General features: G+C 37.4%; 1 protein-coding gene across 5 annotated transcripts in view; it reads right to left on the reverse strand.

The window, feature by feature from the left end:
• Nucleotides 1–18,902, reverse strand: part of NEDD1 (NEDD1 gamma-tubulin ring complex targeting factor) — a 47,041-nt gene extending 28,139 nt beyond the window's left edge. For 2 of the 5 annotated variants that reach the window (XM_045779620.2, XM_045779617.2), the window contains exons 1-6: nucleotides 18,427–18,876; nucleotides 18,198–18,329; nucleotides 16,411–16,554; nucleotides 13,569–13,663; nucleotides 8,804–8,920; nucleotides 5,666–5,806 (exon numbers count right to left, since the gene is read on the reverse strand). In XM_045779620.2, coding sequence (XP_045635576.1) covers nucleotides 5,666–5,806; nucleotides 8,804–8,920; nucleotides 13,569–13,663; nucleotides 16,411–16,546 — 489 coding nt within the window. In that variant the 5' untranslated portion in view covers nucleotides 16,547–16,554; nucleotides 18,198–18,329; nucleotides 18,427–18,876. Of the gene's footprint in view, nucleotides 1–5,665; nucleotides 5,807–8,803; nucleotides 8,921–13,395; nucleotides 13,536–13,568; nucleotides 13,664–16,410; nucleotides 16,555–18,197; nucleotides 18,330–18,426 lie in introns of those variants that run through there. The other 3 variants (XM_045779619.2, XM_045779618.2, XM_045779621.2) reach the window with 3 other exon arrangements.
• Nucleotides 18,903–19,209: the final 307 nt, after the last annotated feature.

The raw sequence follows: 19,209 nt of genomic DNA on the forward strand, positions 1-19,209 counted from the left end.
TTTATACTTACTTTTTAAAAATACATTATATTTAAAATCTCACAAATAGCCTGCTGCATTTAAAGATCATTTTTAAGTCTAAGGAATCAATAAAATAGATCTACTTTGTATCTGCTTTGAAAGGGGCTGCGGTTTGGGAAAGGCAACAAAGGTTAACCTATTTGTGAGCCTACGCCTCTGAACCTGCCAAAACAGCAACATGCAGTTGTAATCTAGGAAGTCGGTCCGTCAGCCCTGGCAGTTCTGCAGAGGCAGTAAGCCCCCCCCCACGCCCGCAGAAAGACACTGCGATCCACATAAAACTAATAGCTTCAATTCAGCTCAGACACTTCAAAGTTAAGATCTAAGTGTATTCAGGCCATCACATTTCTGATATGAGATTCAGTATAATGCAGATTCAATGACACTCCAGGTTTTTGTCACTTTTGCTATGAAATCCATCTGATGATTTTTAAATATTTCAAATTCTTGATTGTTCATAGAAACAAAAATTAAAATTTTTATTTTACGGCGTCTGGGTGGCTCAGTCAGTTAAGCATCTGCCTCTGGTTCAGGTCATGATCTCAGGGTCCGGGATCATGATCCCAGAGTCCCCTCCACCTCAGGCTCCCTGCTCAGCTCAGCGGGGAGCCTGTTTCTCCCTCTGCAACCCCCCCCCCCCCCCCCGCTCGTGGTGCGCAGGCGCGGGCGCACGCGCGCGCTCTCTCTCTCTATCTCGGCAAAATACATTTTTAAAATCTTTAAAAAAATAAAATTTTTATTTTAATCATTAGATATGTCCTCTCTACTATTTTTCTCAATACCCAGACCCTACCTATAGTAACTGATTAACATAAAAACTGAGCTGGCTAACAGTATATTTGAGTTGAATTATGTCAATCTTCTGACAGAGTTAAAATTTTATAAACACTGTTTAAATTTAAGAAATGAATATTTAATACATTTGAAATCTTAAATGAATTTCGAGAAATCCAAATGAATGCTCAAGTAGCAATTCTATGCCTCTAGTCACTGACAGATAAAATACACCATAACAAAATCACTTGTAGGGGGGAAAAACACTCCAAAGATTTCAATTACGATGCTCATAAAAGGGAAATGTAAGTATGCAGAATCTCGAAAACTGTGACTTTCTTCACTAAAAAAAACTGAAACTGCACAGTTACACAGCAACCAAATGGTATTTCCTAGCCTACACACTCTGTGTTAAAGGTACAGAGGAAAATGAAATAATACAGTATACAAAACACACACAAACATTTGTTCCAGGAAAGGGGGAAAATTAAAACACTCCAGCTCAATTTCTTCACTTTCTTTAATGCTCTCCTTTTTCTAAGTCAAACACACAAAACATGATTTCTGAGGTCAAGTTACAACTGGCAAATTGGCAAGGCTTTGGAGGAAATACATTAAACCTAAAGATACTCAAACCAGTTTGGGAAAGTAAATCACAAAAGTTATTTTAATGATTTCATATAATTACTCATTAAAAGCTCACTGACATTCACTGATCTCTTACCAAATGTTAGGAACGATGCTAAACACACTCAGCATCTCATTTAGCCCTCAAAACAAACAAAAAACCACGACTCTACAGAAAGTATATTCTCATTCTCACTTGACAGATAAAGAAAGGGAGGCCTGAGAATCAAGTAACTTGCCCAGGTTCACACAGCTGGCTCTCCAAATAAATGTGGGACTGCGATACAGAACTATGCCACAGATCCTACGGAGGCGCCGACTTGTGCTAGCAGGAGGCAGCAGACACGAGAAAATCTCAGGTGACCTTACACCAGAGATAAGCCCACACCATTACTGTTTTCCTCAACTAGAAGATAATTTAAATTCAGTTTTGCTATGCAAATAATCAATGAAAATCCTTTGAAAACCAACAATACAGCGACCTATCACCTAGAATTTTAAAATATCTTTAAAGTGGCAAGAGAATATCGCAAAGTTTTCAGAAGCTTTGGACTGTCGAATCTTTATACATTCAGTTGCTTCAAAGCTAGAAAGAGATCCCAAAGAAAACAGTGCTACCACTCTCAAAGATCAGATCTTCAAAACAGTCAGTTAAAAGTCCTGCAATCTGGGGCGCCTGGGTGGCACAGCAGTTAAGCATCTGCCTTCGGCTCAGGGCGTGATCCTGGCGGTCTGGGATCGAGCCCCACATCAGGCTCTTCTGCTATGAGCCTGCTTCTTCCTCTCCCACTCCCCCTGCTTGTGTTCCCTCTCTCGCTGGCTGTCTCTATCTCTGTCAAATAAATAAAATCTTTAAAAAAAAAAAAAAAGTCCTGCAATCTAAAAGTCCTCATTTGTAAAATGAAAATAACATACATCTCACAAGTGAGTAGCAAAGATTAAACTAGAAAATGTAATATAAAGCAATAATCACAGTGCTCGAAACACAGGAAATGGTAGTAAGGATTCTACAAAGGTAATAACCTCTGCCTAGAATGCTCTCCAAATCCTCTCACCACCTATAGTCACGCCAGTGGCAACAGGATGGTCTCTGCAATGAATAATGCTGACATAATTATACACCTGTATGAAAAGCTGAACCCTATATCTCACAACTTATACAAAACTTAATTTGAAATAGATGATAATAGACATAAATGGGAAAGGTAAAACAACAAGCTTTATCTAAAAGAAAACAAAGGACACTATTTTTAAGACCTTGGGGCAAGCAAGATTTTTTTCAAGAGGACACAAAAAGCAGCATCTATAAATGAAAGTAATATACTAGACAAGATTTCATTAAATTTAAGAACTTCTGTTCATTTTTTAGAAAGGCATTAGAGTTAAAAGGCTAGCTGTAGACTAAAAGAAGATATATGCAGCATGCATATCCAAAGAATTACTCCATCTGGAATATATAATAAACTATAAATCTATCAGAAAAAACACATGTAACAAAATACAAGAAGGAACAGACCTGGAACTTCTTCACAAAAGAAAGCAAATGAAAATACACTCAACTCATCCACATGCAGAAATGCAAATTAAAACCACAACGAGATACCACTACACAACCATCAGAACTGTTATAACTAATAAGATAAATGATACTTGGTATTAGCAAAAATGTGGAGCAGCTGAATCTCCCAAACATAGCTGGGAGAAGTGTAAACTGGCACAAGCACTTTAGAAAACGTTTGGCATTTTTTTAATAAAGTAAAGCATGATGCCTACACTAAGACCTAAGCAAGGTCTTAGGTGCTAAGCAAGTCCATTTCTGAGTATTTACTCAAGACAAATGAAAACATATGTCCACAAAAAGACGTACACAAAGAATATTCACAGAAGCTTTATTGTAATAGATAAAAACTAGAAACAACGCAAATGTCCATCAACAAACTGTGACATATTCATATAACGGAAAATGACACAGTAGTAAAAGAGTATGAACTTCTATTCCATGCAACAAAGCAGACAGTGAAGACTAGAAGAAACCAGACACATCCAATTCTTTTAAGAAATATGAGGTAGTGCCTGGGATGGGTTAAGAGAGAGTCCCCCGGTATGCCAGAAATGTTCTATACCTCGTCCTATGCCTTCTATACCTATACCAGAGATGTTCTACACTTTCTGGTAGTTACACAGGTGCATGCATATATAAAAATTCATCAAGCTATATACTTAAGATGTATGCACCTTATTATTTAAATTATATCTCAATTTTAGAAATTTAAATACTTTGCACATAATAAAGCCAAGAGCAATAACTAAACCTAATGTTTTCAGAACTATTCCTTCATGTCTAGTTTTAATTAAAAAAAAAAACCTTTCCAGCAAGATACAATAAAAACTGAAATATAAGAATACACACGGTAGATATCTAACCTAACTTTTATGTGACTAAAAAGTCAGCCCAGAACTTTTAATCTAAACGTGTCATGCTTCCAATATATCAAAAATCTTTAAAAAAAACAGGAAAGGAAGAAAGAAAATTAATTTCCTTAAAAAGCAAGACATGTGAAAACTAGATAAGATTTTTTCACAATAGTTCAATGTCTATGCACCTAGGCTTTATGTCTCATTATCAAAATACAAATAACCAAAAAAAGAATGACAAAAACAAAATATTACTTCCTGCTTTTATGACAATATTAAATATGTTCTCTGTGGCCAATCACTTACCCACATCCATAAAATGCAGAAAGTGAAATTACCTGTAAAGGCTTTCTTTCAGTTCAAGGCTTCTAGGATTCTGACATTCAACTAATCAAAAACTCTGATTAGCTCCTCAAATGCCTTCCAAAATAAAAGCTGAATCTTTGGTCTGGCATTCAAAGTTCCACATTAACACTATGCTCATACTTACCTTCCTAATCTTTTTTCACATTGGCCCTATATAAAAACCTATGCGCCTTCCGTAGTCCTTGTGATTTCCTACATATAAAATATCCTTCTCCCAAAGTTCTGTATTAGCCTATTAAGATCTTTGTTATCTCTAAATCCATTCACGTATTTAGTAAGGCTCTTTTCCATATAAAGTACAAAGCTAGACACAATGGTTGAGGACAAAGAAATAAGACATGGTTCCAACCGTAAAGTGGGGATGTAAAGAGCTAACCCTAATATAAATCAGAATCAAGTAATTAGCAAAGAAGCCAATTTATACTGTAGTAAAAACAAAACAAAATAAAACTCATTTAAGCATTAGACACAGATGAAATCCTCCCTCCTTCGATTTTCCTTATTTTATTCCCAGATAGTTGTCTCTCACTGCTCTGAATCAAGATAAGATTGTTTTGTATCAATCATCTATAATATCATTTTTGTTTATCTCTTTTATTCCCCCAATACATAAGAAACTTGAGAAGTCTTTTTTCTGTATTTTTAATACCCATTAAATTTTCCTTAAACACTAAATACATACTATTCAAATCATGATTTCAAAAACTGCTTTTCAAAAATGAAGAGCTCCCATATTTTATCTAATAATAGTTAAGGACAAAGTGATTTTAATAAAAGGTAAGGATTAAAAGAGATTGCACCTCACTGGAAATTTCTGTAAAGAATTTCACAGAAAGCTGGCCAAGACAGATTTCTTGAGTAACTGAATTTATTCTTTGACAAATTTTAGAGATGAATATTTTATAAACAAAAAAATTACTTGACTAATTTTCCTTCATAAAGTTTCCCTCACTACTCCTGTATTAACCTGAAAGTACATAAATTAGCTTTCGTACTTTGACTATTATACACTTACACAAAAATGAAAGCTCAATTAACCCTGTGCTTAAACATACCCAACCATCCATGTCCACCAAACAGCATTTATGAACAGAAGTATCTGTCTTGTAGCTGACATAGTTTGAGCTACGTAACTGTGATGTCATAGCAAGATTAATATCCATATTTCATATTTAACCTACCCAACAACTGTTTATATTTTATCATACAGTTATATTCTAGGAGCATGTGACTATTCAATGGCATAACTGAACTCATGCAGGCAACATAATCCAGTATGAATTACCTTGTTATTTGAACATTTTTAAATAATACCATTAAAAAACAGCTAGCTCTAAGTTTTTTAAGCAAGCTAAATGCAAATTTAAAATACTTAATTCTGAAAACTTAAAATTCACGGTCTTATGTAAGATAATTCAAAATCTACCTTATGAACTCTGATTTGAATAAATGCATACTGTACCTGGTTACTGCCATGGCCAAAGGGAGTACTAGATAAGTTAGTGGTTACACTGTGCAAAATAATTTCACCACTGAGAGATCCAGAAGCAATGTAGCAATCATTCCAATTATATGTGACAGAAGTTACTTCATCTTTATGATCCTGAAAGAAAGAAATGAAAGTAAGTACACTGGCCACATAACCCTCACACCACACATTTTCATGTTTTTGTAAATTTCATTTTTTTATAATTATTATGTGTTTGTGAATTTAATATCTGCTTTAACATTTTCTTCAAATAACCTAAAAAAAATTACTCAAATGAGTAGGAAACTATTTGATCAACACCAAGTCTTCTCAGGGAACAGAGACTTAGTTTTTTAACTGTAACAATGATCAGGCACTCTGAAACAAGAGACAAAAAGAAACGTGATTTTCTAGATGGCATTATGTCTACCTTCCACTGACAAGTAACATTTACTGCAAGTTGACTATTATGAGAGTCCCTGGCCTTGAGAGTTATCACCATTCAATGGAGAAGACGGGACATTTAAATTAACATGAAAATGGCAGAAGGAACATTAGATGAGTAGTAGAGGCAAAGTGTCCTAGGAAAGAGAAAGAGGCGTGACTGTGACCTGAGTTGACAGAAGCTGTGAGGAAGACATAAAACTTGGGTTCGACCTTAAAGAAAAAATAAACGGTAAGTAGGGGAAGGGGGAAGAAACCAGACACACATAAATAGAAGAGAGCAAAAACAAAAGCCCCAAAGCCAGAACAAGTAGGGCATGGCTGAAAGACGACAGCAGCTGTTTCCATTTGGTGGGAACATTATGAATTCTTATTAATCCTTAGAAGAATCCTGGGAGGTAAGGTCACTTTTCTCATTTTATGGATGAATTCACTACATGAGGCACAGAAAGGTTAAGAAATCTGTGCAAGCTCGCATAACTACTAAGTGGTAGATCCAAGATTCAATTCCAGGTCAAAGCCCAAAGCCTATCTCCCTCTCTATACTAAGCTGTCTCCCAATCCGAAGGGGAATCCACTTTGAGGAAACAAAAACGGTTTTAAACAAACTGGGTTCACAAGCACTATATTTTCCAACAACAAATTAGAGATATCTAGCAGGAGCATAGGAAAGTGATCAGGGTTAGAAGTATAGTTTTTAAGTTTGCTGTTGTATCATAATAATATAAATAAACTAACTTTTGTACCTAATAACTAATGTAATATCAAGAATAGTAGCTATAATATTCCACTTATAATCCAATGTTTCAAATGGTCCTTTAAGCATGTCTGAAGGTATCTCTACACTTTCTTTCCTAAATCAAAGAAACAATTGCTATCCTGAGGGAAAAAAAATGTCTGATGAGAAGAACAAAGAGAGTGGACATTTAGTGCACTGATCCCACTTGGAAAATTACAAACATGGGGTCCAATACAATTTCTATAACTTTATAAAGAAGCAGGTGTCTTCCTTATTTTAACTGTGGAAAATAAGTCATTCAGTAAATATTCAGTAAGCACCTACCAAGTGCCAGAAACTGTGTTTCCAGGGAGAGCACCGCAGAGAAGAGACCCAAAGGTGAAAGATTAGATTTCCCACTATCACAATTAGTCAGTCAAACACTTGTTAACTGAATGAATAAAGAAATGAAGTACTCTAAGAGTTGCAAACAATGAGAAGAGACAAAACCATCTGGAGTAAGTGGGAAAACCGAGGACGGAAAGGTAAGTAGCGTTTTGCTGCAGGAGTTACGGGGTAGTGATGCTCCTAAAATGAATGACAATATGTGACAGAAGTAGCCACAGACTTCTAATCTCTTCTCAATTCTGCAGAATAATCTCTTCCATAGTAGGCACACCTCTCTAAATAGCTTTAGTTCAATTTCATAACTTGAAAAATTAAGCAATGGATAATATCTCAGTTTGCATCTCCTCTTTGTCATTACTAGTTGTTTGACACTGAACAAGTTCTGTAACATCCCTGAGCCGGAGTTCCTCCACAGGTTCACACGAATAGTACTACCTGCTCTGCAGGATTCTTGTGACACAAAGAATAAACATATGTTAAGCACAGTGGCTGGCGTATCAAAGAACTCAATAAAAGTTAACTATTCTCATTATTGGCAGCTCTTCAATTTTCCTTAAGACCCTTCAAAGTTTAGCTAATATCTAAAATAATGAACTTCCAAAAAGTAATAATTTAAGCAGTAATTACAGGATTATATTTCTGTTTAAAAGAAAATCATTCCTCTATATACAATTTCTCCAGTAAGAATTAACCCAATGACATTTGACATTAACAAAATGATAATGTGTCTAGCATTTGCTTCAAAATAATCTGACGGTGAGATTATATAGTAATCTGATTAGAGAGTAGATAGGGGCACATACAAAATAATACTGGCCATGAGTTGATCATCATCAAAGTCAGATGAATGTATGTGTATTAATACGTTTAGAATTTTTCATATTAAAAGTTTTTTAAAGACATATGAAAATGAAAAATAACTTTAAAGATGAGTTTCCAAATATTAAAAGTACATAATAGTGAAAAGCAGGATTCCAAAAACATAACCCAGAAGCTTTCATGTGACAAATATGTTTATTTTCTAAAACTACAAAAAGCTAGTTATTTAAAGAAATACTAACTGTAAATAGTAAATTATTTTAGAAAATATTTCATTACCAAGATGAAAACACATACGCACAAAAATAACACAAACAGCCACAACGATATACATTAGAGAATTAAGAAGTCAAATCCCCCACTTTGATTAGTAGGTCAATTACAGCCATCCCAAAACCACTCTCATTTTTTTCAGAAACTTAAAAAAAGATTTATGATGACAACTCACTACTTTAGAAAAAATGAAGTGGTTCACTGAAAAAAGAGTGGAACTAAGTGAAAATAATAAAGGAAAAGTTTTAAACACCAACAATGTGCTTTAGTGATATACATGGAGGTAAAAATAGACCAAAAAAAAAAAAATTCTGACTTAAATAGCATCTTTATTTCCCCTAACAAAATCTCACTTCAATTCTGAAGCATCTTATTTTATCATCAAAGCTCAAGATTAAAAGTTTGGTAAATACTCTAAACATCATAAGATACTCATTACTATAAGGATTTTAAAAAAACAAGTTGCTTACCTTAAGAGATCGATGAACTCTTTTTGATTTTAAATCCCAAATATTAACAGTGTGATTTAGGCCTCCACTTACCAAATACATAGATGTGGAATTTAAACTGACACATGTCTGCTTTTGCTATTAAAGAAAGAAAAAAAGTTACCTTAACTTAACAGAGCCCAGAGCTAACTTTCAAGCCCCATCCAACACTTAGTAAGCACTGTAAACATTTATTGAATTAAATGCTATAAATATGCTAAGACTTAGATTCACCTCTCATCCCCTTCCACAGGCATCCGACAGCTTGAAAGGAGTTCAAAAAGGCTTCAAGGAACTCAAACAGAGTGGTTTTCTCCTCCACAGAACAGTGGGGACAGAGGAAGCTTAGGGAACACCAGCAAGTCTTGGCCTCCCATCCTGGCTTACTTGCCCTTAATATTGCCCAGTAGTAAAAGCTACTCTTGCACTTTCACAGAATATCTTGAATTAGAATCAACTCACAGCTCAGAAAACACTAAACGTAAAAGAGACTTTACAGAATGTCTAGACCCCTTCTTTTACAGATGGGGAAAGTTCATAAAGAGGACAAGATACTAGCCCAAAGTGTCACAACAAAGTCTCCCCCAAAGGAGCCCAAGTCTGAAACATCAGGTCATCAGAACCTGACTCTACACTCTTCCTCACATCTGTAAAGGCACCATCCACTCAGTTTCTCAAGATGAAAGTCCAGAATTACCCTTGATTCCACTTCTCCTTCCCTGCCATCTACCGTTAAGTTCTCTAAACACCCAATGCTAACATAAACCCCAGAGGGGCTCCCCTTTATCTACTGCTGCTACCAACACACTAATCCGACCCCTACAGAATCACGATAACAAGAGCCTCCTAACTGGCTGTCCCACTTCCAACCCTACTCCCCTACACTCCATGCTCCACAAGTAGGATGACCTTTAAAACATGCAAAACAGATCATGACTCTGATTTTAAAAATTTTGATGGCTTCCAATCAGCCCTAGAATAAATCCCAAACTCATTAACCTGGCTTTCAAACCCTTCCTACCTCATCTCTCACCATTTTTCTCCTCACTCACTAATTCTCCAGCCACACTGGCCTTCTTCCATTCCGTAAACATGTCAGCCCTGTATTTGCCTTGGGGCTCCTATACAACTATTCTTGCCTGGAAACCTGAATTCCCTGAACACTAGCGGAATGACTTCTTCTGGTCGATAGACAGCAACTTCAATGCCACCCCTTCTGGAGACCACCCCCGGCCACCTAATATAACTTGCTATCTCAATATCTTATTTTAGTTCTCTGTGTAGCAACTTCATCACTATCTGGGTATTCTGTTTAGTAGCATACCGTCTATCTTCCACCAGAATATAAGTCTCATTAGTGCAAAGACCATATCCATGCTCAATAAAATTTTATGGAATAAATGGCTAAAAATACAGAGGTTTACAAGTTTTTCCAACAATAAGTATGTGTGAGTGTCATCTATCTGGAGGCACCATCAGTAACTATGCTACACAGTAAAACACAATGTTGCATGTTTTTTCTCTTATTTAACCTTCAGATACACTCTGTAATTACATGAATTGTTCTCACCTCTAGTTGAATGCAATGGGGGGAAAAAGAGAGAAATGAATTCAAAGGGGAACATTTTATGACTTAACTAAAAGTGAAAGGCAAACTATGAAGGTTTAGGCAAGTCATCTCAGCTTTCTATGCCTACATTTCTTCATCTGAGAAGTGAAAAATGAGGACTAGATCTATTGCTCTTACCTCGAGAGTCCATTCATCTGAAAACATCCTATGCTCAAAAGACCACTTTTTAAAAAATGTTTAATTCCAGTATAATTAACATAAGTGTTATATTAGTTCCAGGTGTACAGTACAGTGACTGAACAATTCTATCCATTACTTCATGCTCATCACAATGAACTGTCCTGTCAAGCCCCTAGGATAGCACTGGATTCTTATAAGAAACCTTTCCTTCTCCCCGAGGTTTCTTCCAGCTCTGAAATTCTGACCAAGAGTCAAAATTACTAACACACAGAAAAATAACAGGAACACATTACATCAATGTTTCAGTATAATTGCTACAATTCCCTTACAGACACAATTCTAGGAACTGACTTTGGTCTAAACAGACTGTTATGATTTAGAATCTGGGCGCGCCTGGGTGGCTCAGTTGGTTGAGCGTCTGCCATTGGCTCAGGTCATGATCTCCAGGTCCTGGAACCGAGCCCCACATCAGGCTCCCTGCTCGGTGCAGAATCTGCTTCTCCCTCTGCCCCTCCACCCACACACCTCTCACCCCACTCGTGCTTTCTCTTCTACCCGTGCTCTCTCTCTCAAATAAAAAAATAAAATCTTAAAAAAAAAAAAAAAAGAATCTGGTTATCACTGCAAATCAGGACAGTTTGCTATGAGCTATCAAAATAACCGTTAAGGAAAATAAATAAGAATGGTGTCCATCAAAGATCAATATAGTAGTATTCTAATCATCAAAAACAATTCAAATTATTGAGGACTCAGAACAAAACCTATGTTTTTAACTGGCCTACCCTGATGATAGAAGATATTTTTTTATGTTGATGTATTATTAATGTAGCTACTGAACTTAAATAATTAATGAAAATTGTGTGCTTATTATAGGAATCCTGTACCCTAAAACACAAGCAATGGGTGAAGTTTTTAAAATCTAAAAATAAAATCTGGCCAAATGTCTAGATTACACAGTAGCCTAAGATATTCATTATAATACTGTTAATATCAATTTGTCTACTCTAAAGAGCTAAAATGAAAATCAAAGAAAATAAATACAAACTGAGAGTTCTGCTATAAAAAGTGTTAAAGTAAGTAAGAATCTTATTTCCCCAAGTCGTAATGGTCTCATATCTCAAATGGCACATGAGTAATAGATTTTGGATCCTACAAAGCAAAGGTGATCAACAAACTAATATGTTATGAGAAATTACTAACAAAGGCTAAAGAACCAATGTTTGCAAAATATTCTTTTAAGCAAATTAAATTAGAGCAGATTCAAATTATAAGTAATGACCTTACTTTCATCCACCTGTACACTTTTTTTTAAATTAAAGATCTTATTTATTTGGGAGAGAAAGAGACAGAGAGGGAAGGAGAGAGAGCACAAGAGAGGGAAAGGGCAGAGGGAGAGGGAGAAGCAGACTCCCTGATGAGCATGGGGCTCCACGAAGGGCTCCTTCCCAGGACCCTGAAATTATGACTGAGCCAAAGGCAGACACTTAAATCAACTGAGCCACCCAGTGGCTTTTTTTTTTTTTTAAGATTTTATTTATTTATTTGACAGATAGAGAGACAGCCAGCGAGAGAGGGAACACAAGCAGGGGGAGTGGGAGAAGAAGCAGGCTCCCAGCAGAGGAGCCTGATGTGGGGCTCGATCCCAGGACTCCGGAATCACGCCCTGAGCCGAAGGCAAACGCTTAATGACTGAGCCACCCAGGCGCCTCTCTGATGCGATTTCTTAATCGTAGGAAAGAGAACTAACTATAAGAACTGATGTGGAATATTCACAAAATCCTTAGAATTGTGTCACATTTGTGAATATCATCTGCTATTTTCATCATTTAACAATAACAACAATAATTACAAAGTTCCCAAACTGTTCTAAGGCATAATGCATAGAAGGAGCACAATATATCTTGTAGTGGAAGTGAAAATCGAAATTGTTTTGATATTGATATTTAATTCAATAAATGCTTGTTGACACCTTTGACAGTACCTAAAGATCCAAAAATAACTAAGATGTCTGCCTGCTCTTTGAAGAGCACAGTTTACCTTTTATCAACCAAGGATGCTCTCTGCCTCAATTTTACTTAACTGAGTTTGAATAGGCAGTGTGTCTCAAATTCTGTATCTACCCTTAGCAGACATTCTCTGCCCCAGCCTCTAGCATCTGTGGGCTAGATTTGAAGTTTGTGTCAATCCCACCTACCTTTAGGAAAGGATGGATAGAAATCAAAAGTCCTTTTTAAATTAGATGAGTTCATATTCCATTGGCCTTCTGTGTTCTTTCTAAGTGAGCTACCTTACCTATTCCAGTGTGTAAAATCACAACAATTCATAATGGTTTAGGGGCCTGCTACCAGCTACTTGTACCTTCTTAAAAATTTTTTTAAAAAAATAGCTTTCAAGGAGTCTGTGTGACTAACTTGAGGACATCATCATTACCCTGAATCAGAGGGATTAACATATAAAACAAAAGGATGAGAAAACATTACGCAGTGAGAACTTTATTTAAATGCTCTAGGACCACGGCTCAGTTTGACAAAGCCATCCTGTTCCAGAAGAGCTTGGGTAGATTCAGGCAGGCCCCTCAGTAACTAGAAGGACAGAAGCTAAACATAGGGGTCTTTAGCTGATGGTCCTGAACTCAACGTAAGTAAGGACAGGACTACATCGTAAGGACTCTAATCGTCAAATGAACCTGGTGACCGAGGCAGGACTTGGGCTTTAAAAAGGCAGCAATACCAGGGAATCTTCCAGAGAGAGATGGAAAAAGCAAGTGACTAGCTGACAGAAGCTAAGTCCCTGACTGGTCCCCTAGGATCCACTATTATTTTACCTGAAGATGTTTCAGTGCCTATCTCCTCTTTAAGTGTTACTGTATTATTTTGAGTTTCAGTTAAGAATAATACTTTTAAACATCTTTATATTTAGTTGCAAGAACCATAAGAAGCAGTTACCACCCAAGTAGAACTAACATTTTTTTGAAGTTTTTTTTTAAAAATCACTTACCCCTTCACCAAGCTCGAAAAGTAGAAAAGGTTTATTTTTGTAATGTGAAACAACAATTTTGTCGCCACTGGAAGATGCTGTCACTAGAAAGTTATCTAAATGAAGAGTTATGGAGCATCAAACAATCCAAGAGCATCTCTAGCACTAGACTATTACTGCAAGAATTGTGATGATAAAAGGAAGTGCACTACCCTAAGAAGACAAGCAAATGAATATAGCTTATACATCAGCTTTCAAAAATGGCTCAGGTTACTAATTACTAAGACTAAGTCTCTTTACTACTACCGCAGGGAAGAACTATCCTCTCTGGCTCTGCTATTACTTGAAAGCTATTTTACCAAAGTGAAATACTACTCCATTTTCAAAGAATAGGCCAGAAGGTCTAATTTTATCCTTCAAGAATGAGATCATGATAAAAGCAACATCAGCAAATATCAATCAGCCTTTTCATCTATAAACACTACTCAAGATAGTTATTTATTAACACAGTGCTTGGTACCAATTTAAGCTAGGAAGCAAATATCCACATTAGTCTCCTGTTCATCCATTAAAAATATAAAGCCTGATATATTCTTAGAACTAAAATTTTTATGAGAGAATGTTTCAATTTTAAATAAATTAAGAATAAATATTACAGTAAATGTAGCAAACATAAATAAATGTGGTTAAATAGCAACTATTTATGCTGTGGAAGTTTTATTTTAAATTAAGTTAAATTTATTAAAACTTAATTTAAAATTATTTAATTATTTTAAAATTTAACTTGATTTAAAATTATATTACCTTGTTTTACAGAAATTATAAGATCAGTAAACACAAAACACTGTAAATTAATTTTTTTAATTAAAAGATTAAATACAACATAATCAAAAATAAGAGCCTAATTTTGAGAATCGTAATGAATTAAAATATCAGAAGTTTAAATCTTTGCTTTTTAAGAAGCAAAATCTTAACTGCATTATTTTGGGTGGTTTCTATAACATTTGTGTATTTCATGAATAGATCATGGATTGTGATTTTATTATGATACATGATTCACACAAAATCATTCCCACCTAGATATGAGAGCACTGAGAAAAATCATTTCCCTTTCGTTGGTTTCATCCTGTTCACTACTACTTTTTCTCCTTAGAATACAAAAAGGATTGAACAAAGATAATATGAGAGGGTAATCTAGTTACTCCTTTTATTTCTCTTGTAGTTTTAGAAATCATGAGAAAGTGAGGAACATTACCTAACAGGGCCAAAAACTAATTTCCCTGGTACCTCACTCTTAATCCTGTTCTTGGAATCCATGCTAAGTGGACCTCAAGTAGCTGAGTCTGGGAAGTCCTTGTTCTTTGGTAACTAACCTCTATGGAAAGATCAAAGCCTCATTAGAAATAAGACTATACGCAAAAGTTTCCAGTGCATATCTATTTGTACAATAAAACTATATAGAAATAAGACCAGTTTCCAAATGTCATCCCACATTACCTCATAGTCACATCAATTTTGTTGATAGACCATTAAGTGGTTTACCAGGAAATGCCAACTCCTAATAAAACTCCTTGGAATAAAAATAAACCGAAACTAATAAATCTGACCAAGAATTGCTACTTTTCTCTTATACAGTAAGTAACAGGGAGATTAAGCTCTACACATAATAAAAAACTAATAATAGAAAGAAGCAGCCTCACATATTTGTCACTCTCTTTAAAACATTTTTTCCCCCATTACCCATCTGGACAGTCCTTCAAAAATGTACTCCCTTCACCAGGAGTTTGATTAATAGAGCACCAAAGTAATTTATTTTGCTACTTTAACGCAAAATCAAGGAATGATAAAGAGGTAAATTTAATTCAGTAAGAAAATTCATCATTTTTGTTACATATTTGCAAAAATAATTAGGTTGGGCATGAAAACTTCTGTTTTTGTTCATAAATCAGTCATATTTTAAAGCTTTGATATTTTTACTTTCATCAGGGAGCAGAATATTCATAATCTGATATTGATAAGATCAGACATACGTTAAAATGTAATTTGCTAAGTAGTAAGTCTATATGTGTAAGTTATACAAAAGAATGATAACTTCTAGCATACCAAGTTTATAGAACATTTTCATAGTATTTTGTTTACAGGAGTGGTTCTACTGAGAGCTACTGGCTTCTGGTCGGTAAAGACCAAGAACATTTCTAAACATCCTACAGTGCACACGACAGCCCCTATAACAAAGAATTATCTAGCCCAAAACGTCAATAGTGCAAGGTTGAGAAATTCATCCCCTCATTTATTTTATCCACATTTAGGAGCTTACTAAGACAGGGAGGGTATAAACCAGAAACACAGAAAGCTTGGAAAATTCAATCTAGACAATTTCTCTGAGAAATCAGGCTATTTTCATCATAGAAAGGAAGAAAAATACAGACAGTACATCAGTAAGATAAGGATATTGGGCAATTTTAATTTTTATCTCCTCCCCTAACTTTGCTTCTGCCTTTGAGTTCTGTCTTTCATTTATAGACCAGATCCATAAATGACCAAATGTAGATGCAAAAACTCATTCCAAAACCTTTCAGAAGTTTTCCCACCATTACCTACCTTATTCCATTTGGGTTCAATGACAAACTGTTGATAACAAAACTAATTCCATGGTCTGGATCTAGTAGTTTTTATATATCTATGCATACATACACATTGCATTCATATGATGTACTTTTAAACCCCTATTTCACTTTATCTATCTAGCTTTCATAGCTATGCAAAATATATTTCTTATTATTGGTCACATGCAAAAGTTTCATTGATACTGTTATTTAACGTAACAAAAAGTGGTTATTTAAAAAAAAAAAAAAAAGGATACTATTGCTGCTCCAACACATTGAGCTGATTCCATGTGGTGATGTGTGTGGGCTGAATTTATCCACCAATGTCATAGAAGAAGCATCCCATATTTTAATATCATCTCCGGATGAAGCAAATCTGAGGTTTTCCTGCATGACTGCACCTACAAATAGTTTAAAACAATGTATTTAAAAAACAATCCAGAATAGGCCAAAATGAAGAATCTAATCTAAATCAGGTGGCTCTACTTGCCCACTTTCGTTCCACAGACGGTGCTCACACAAAGTAGCTGGAACGATCCTTCTAAAATCACATTCTGTCAGTTGACCCTTCCAATGGCTCTCCATGGCAATTATAATGAAATCCAACCTCCCTGGCGTGCCTCACATGACCTGGCCCCAGTGTAACTGTCCTACCTCTCTTCCCCAAGGCCACCAGACTCACAGGCCTTCTTTCTTGCCTCAAGCTTTCCATTTGCTGCCCCCTCTGCCTGGAATGCTCTTTCCCCAGATTTCCCATGGTCATCTCCTTCACCTCACTCTAGTTTCAGCTCAAATGTCTCCTCCGAAAAGCTTTCCCTGACCACCATGGCTAAAGTAGCCCTATAAAAGTTGCCCGTTACGCAGTTTTTTTTTTTTCCCACTGCACTTTCTGCTATTTGCAACTCCTACTTGTTCTCATAATAATGTCTGCCTCTCCTGACTTGAACAAAACAAAGATCCTGAGAACAGATTTTTGTCTTGTTTATTATCAGTCTTGAAATGTTCCTAGCACACAGTAGGTGCTCAATAAATAACTGTTGGCTAGAAAAACTTACTAAATCTTTTAAAAATGTATAATAAACTGTAGCATCCCTGAGGGTCAGAATCCAGTGACTCCAGTTTTTCCAAATAACTCCAAAATTAGCAAATACAGCCAAAGGAGATGTCACTAAGTCCCTAGAGCAATACTTGGTCTACGATGCCCTCACTCATTTTGTTTATTCAGAGTATATAATTCCAATACATAATTCTGACAAAGTGATTTGACAAACCACGGCAGTCTAAAAAACAGAAGGCAAGGGAGCTGCTTTAAGCAGATACTTTAAGAGCAGCAAGTAGTAATGCATGACGAGTCAGAAAAAAATGCACAAAAATACACGGAAGAAAGGAAGGGAAAGGAGCCTAGAAATACACCCTCCACACCTTCCTGGTGTGGACAGTGTAAGAGGACAGCACAGTACTAGTGATGTCACAGAGTCCCAAGTCACAAACAAAGCATCACATTTATGTCCAGTAGATCTTATTTCAGAGGCCAAGGTAAAGTTTTAATAAATTACAGGGCCCTTTGATTCTCAAGAGACAAAAAAAAAAAAAAAAAAAATCTTTTTAATATGCTTATAAAAAGACCAAACTTTTGTTAACTAGAAAAGTCACTTACGTGGTTCATTATGCTTCATTCATTGGATAAATACAGTGTTACCAAAAGCCGTTAGTCATCTGTTGAAATGTGGACATGCAGTGTTTGGATTTGGTGCCTTGACATGTGGTAACATGTGTTGGTTCCCTACTCAAGGTACAATTAAGTGCTGGAAAGGGGATCTCTTAAACCCAGTAAACACAACTGAAAAATGCCTTTACTATAATCTCACACCATTCCTGTGGAGTGTGTAGGGCAGTGTGGAAAGATCACTTAAGTCAGGGCTCAGAAAACAGGAGTTCAAAGAATCTGCCCCAAAGCTAGGTGATGGCGACTTTGGCAGAGTCCCTTAATGTCTGTTTCCTTCTCTTCAAGTGGAGCGGGGAAGGGGACCATCTGCCCACCTACCTCACTCTTCTGAGAACTGAGCACCTTTAAGGGAGAGGCATTACATCAGTCTCTCAAAGAAGGTCCCATCAAAGTGAGCCAGTAGGACACAAGGCGGCAAAAGACAGCCAACCCCGAATTTAGGGACAGCGCCTACAGGGGAAAAAAAATAATAATTCACTATAATATTTAGTTTAAACCAAAGTTCTTCAACTTTCATTTACTTGCAGAACTGCTCAACTTGGGTTACCTTATAAAATGCATTCGAGCCGTAGAGGAGAGGTTTACAAAAGGGGAGACGGCCGGTGGAGAAACGGCAAACTTTCCGGGGGACAGCACACCGCCCAGAGCCGCCACCAACCCACCCACCTCAGCTGCCCGGGCCACTTCTCAGGCCGAGCCGATGACTGTCGTAGACGGAGGTGCGCGACTCTGGCCCGCGGCTCCCGGACACTTCCGCGCCAAACTCGCTGCCGCGCCCCTGCCCGACAACTGTCCGTAGTAGCGGACGAGCCGGGGCGCGCGGGGCTCGGGGACCTCCGACCCGCCCCCGGGGCGGCCGGAAGGCGGGCGGGGTTCGGGAGTGTGCAAGGACGCGGCGGGCGACAGCCAGCTGCCCCCCGGCCCTCCGGAACCTCACCTCTCAACCGCGGTACACCGGGGGCCACGGCGCGGCCCGCTCCCGCGCTAGGCTTCCGGCTCCCGCCCGGACTGTTAAACTTCGGCGGCCGGAAGTCCCGCCCGCAAGTGGCGTCAAGGGGTGAGGCACTGCACGGAAGGGGGGCTAGGGTTGGCTGGGCAGGGGCGGGGGCAGGGCCTCCGCGGGGGTCGCTCTCCCACCGCGAGGGCGGGAACTGGGGGCCTCGGCGGTTCCCTCCACGCCCCAGCGACGGCGCTCGGGGCACAGGTAGATGTCCCTTTGTTGTTCATTTGTTCGCTGACTGCCCGCTGTGTGCCAGGCTCTAGGCTAGACTCGGTGCTCCGTGATGGCCTTAGCCTGGGAGTACGGGGACGCTGTGAACCATCCTCGTCC

This window comes from Ursus americanus, chromosome 17 (assembly GCF_024610735.1).
Source record: "Ursus americanus isolate L20-20 chromosome 17, mUrsAme1.1.p, whole genome shotgun sequence".
In the NCBI taxonomy this organism is placed as follows: Eukaryota; Metazoa; Chordata; class Mammalia; order Carnivora; family Ursidae; genus Ursus; species Ursus americanus.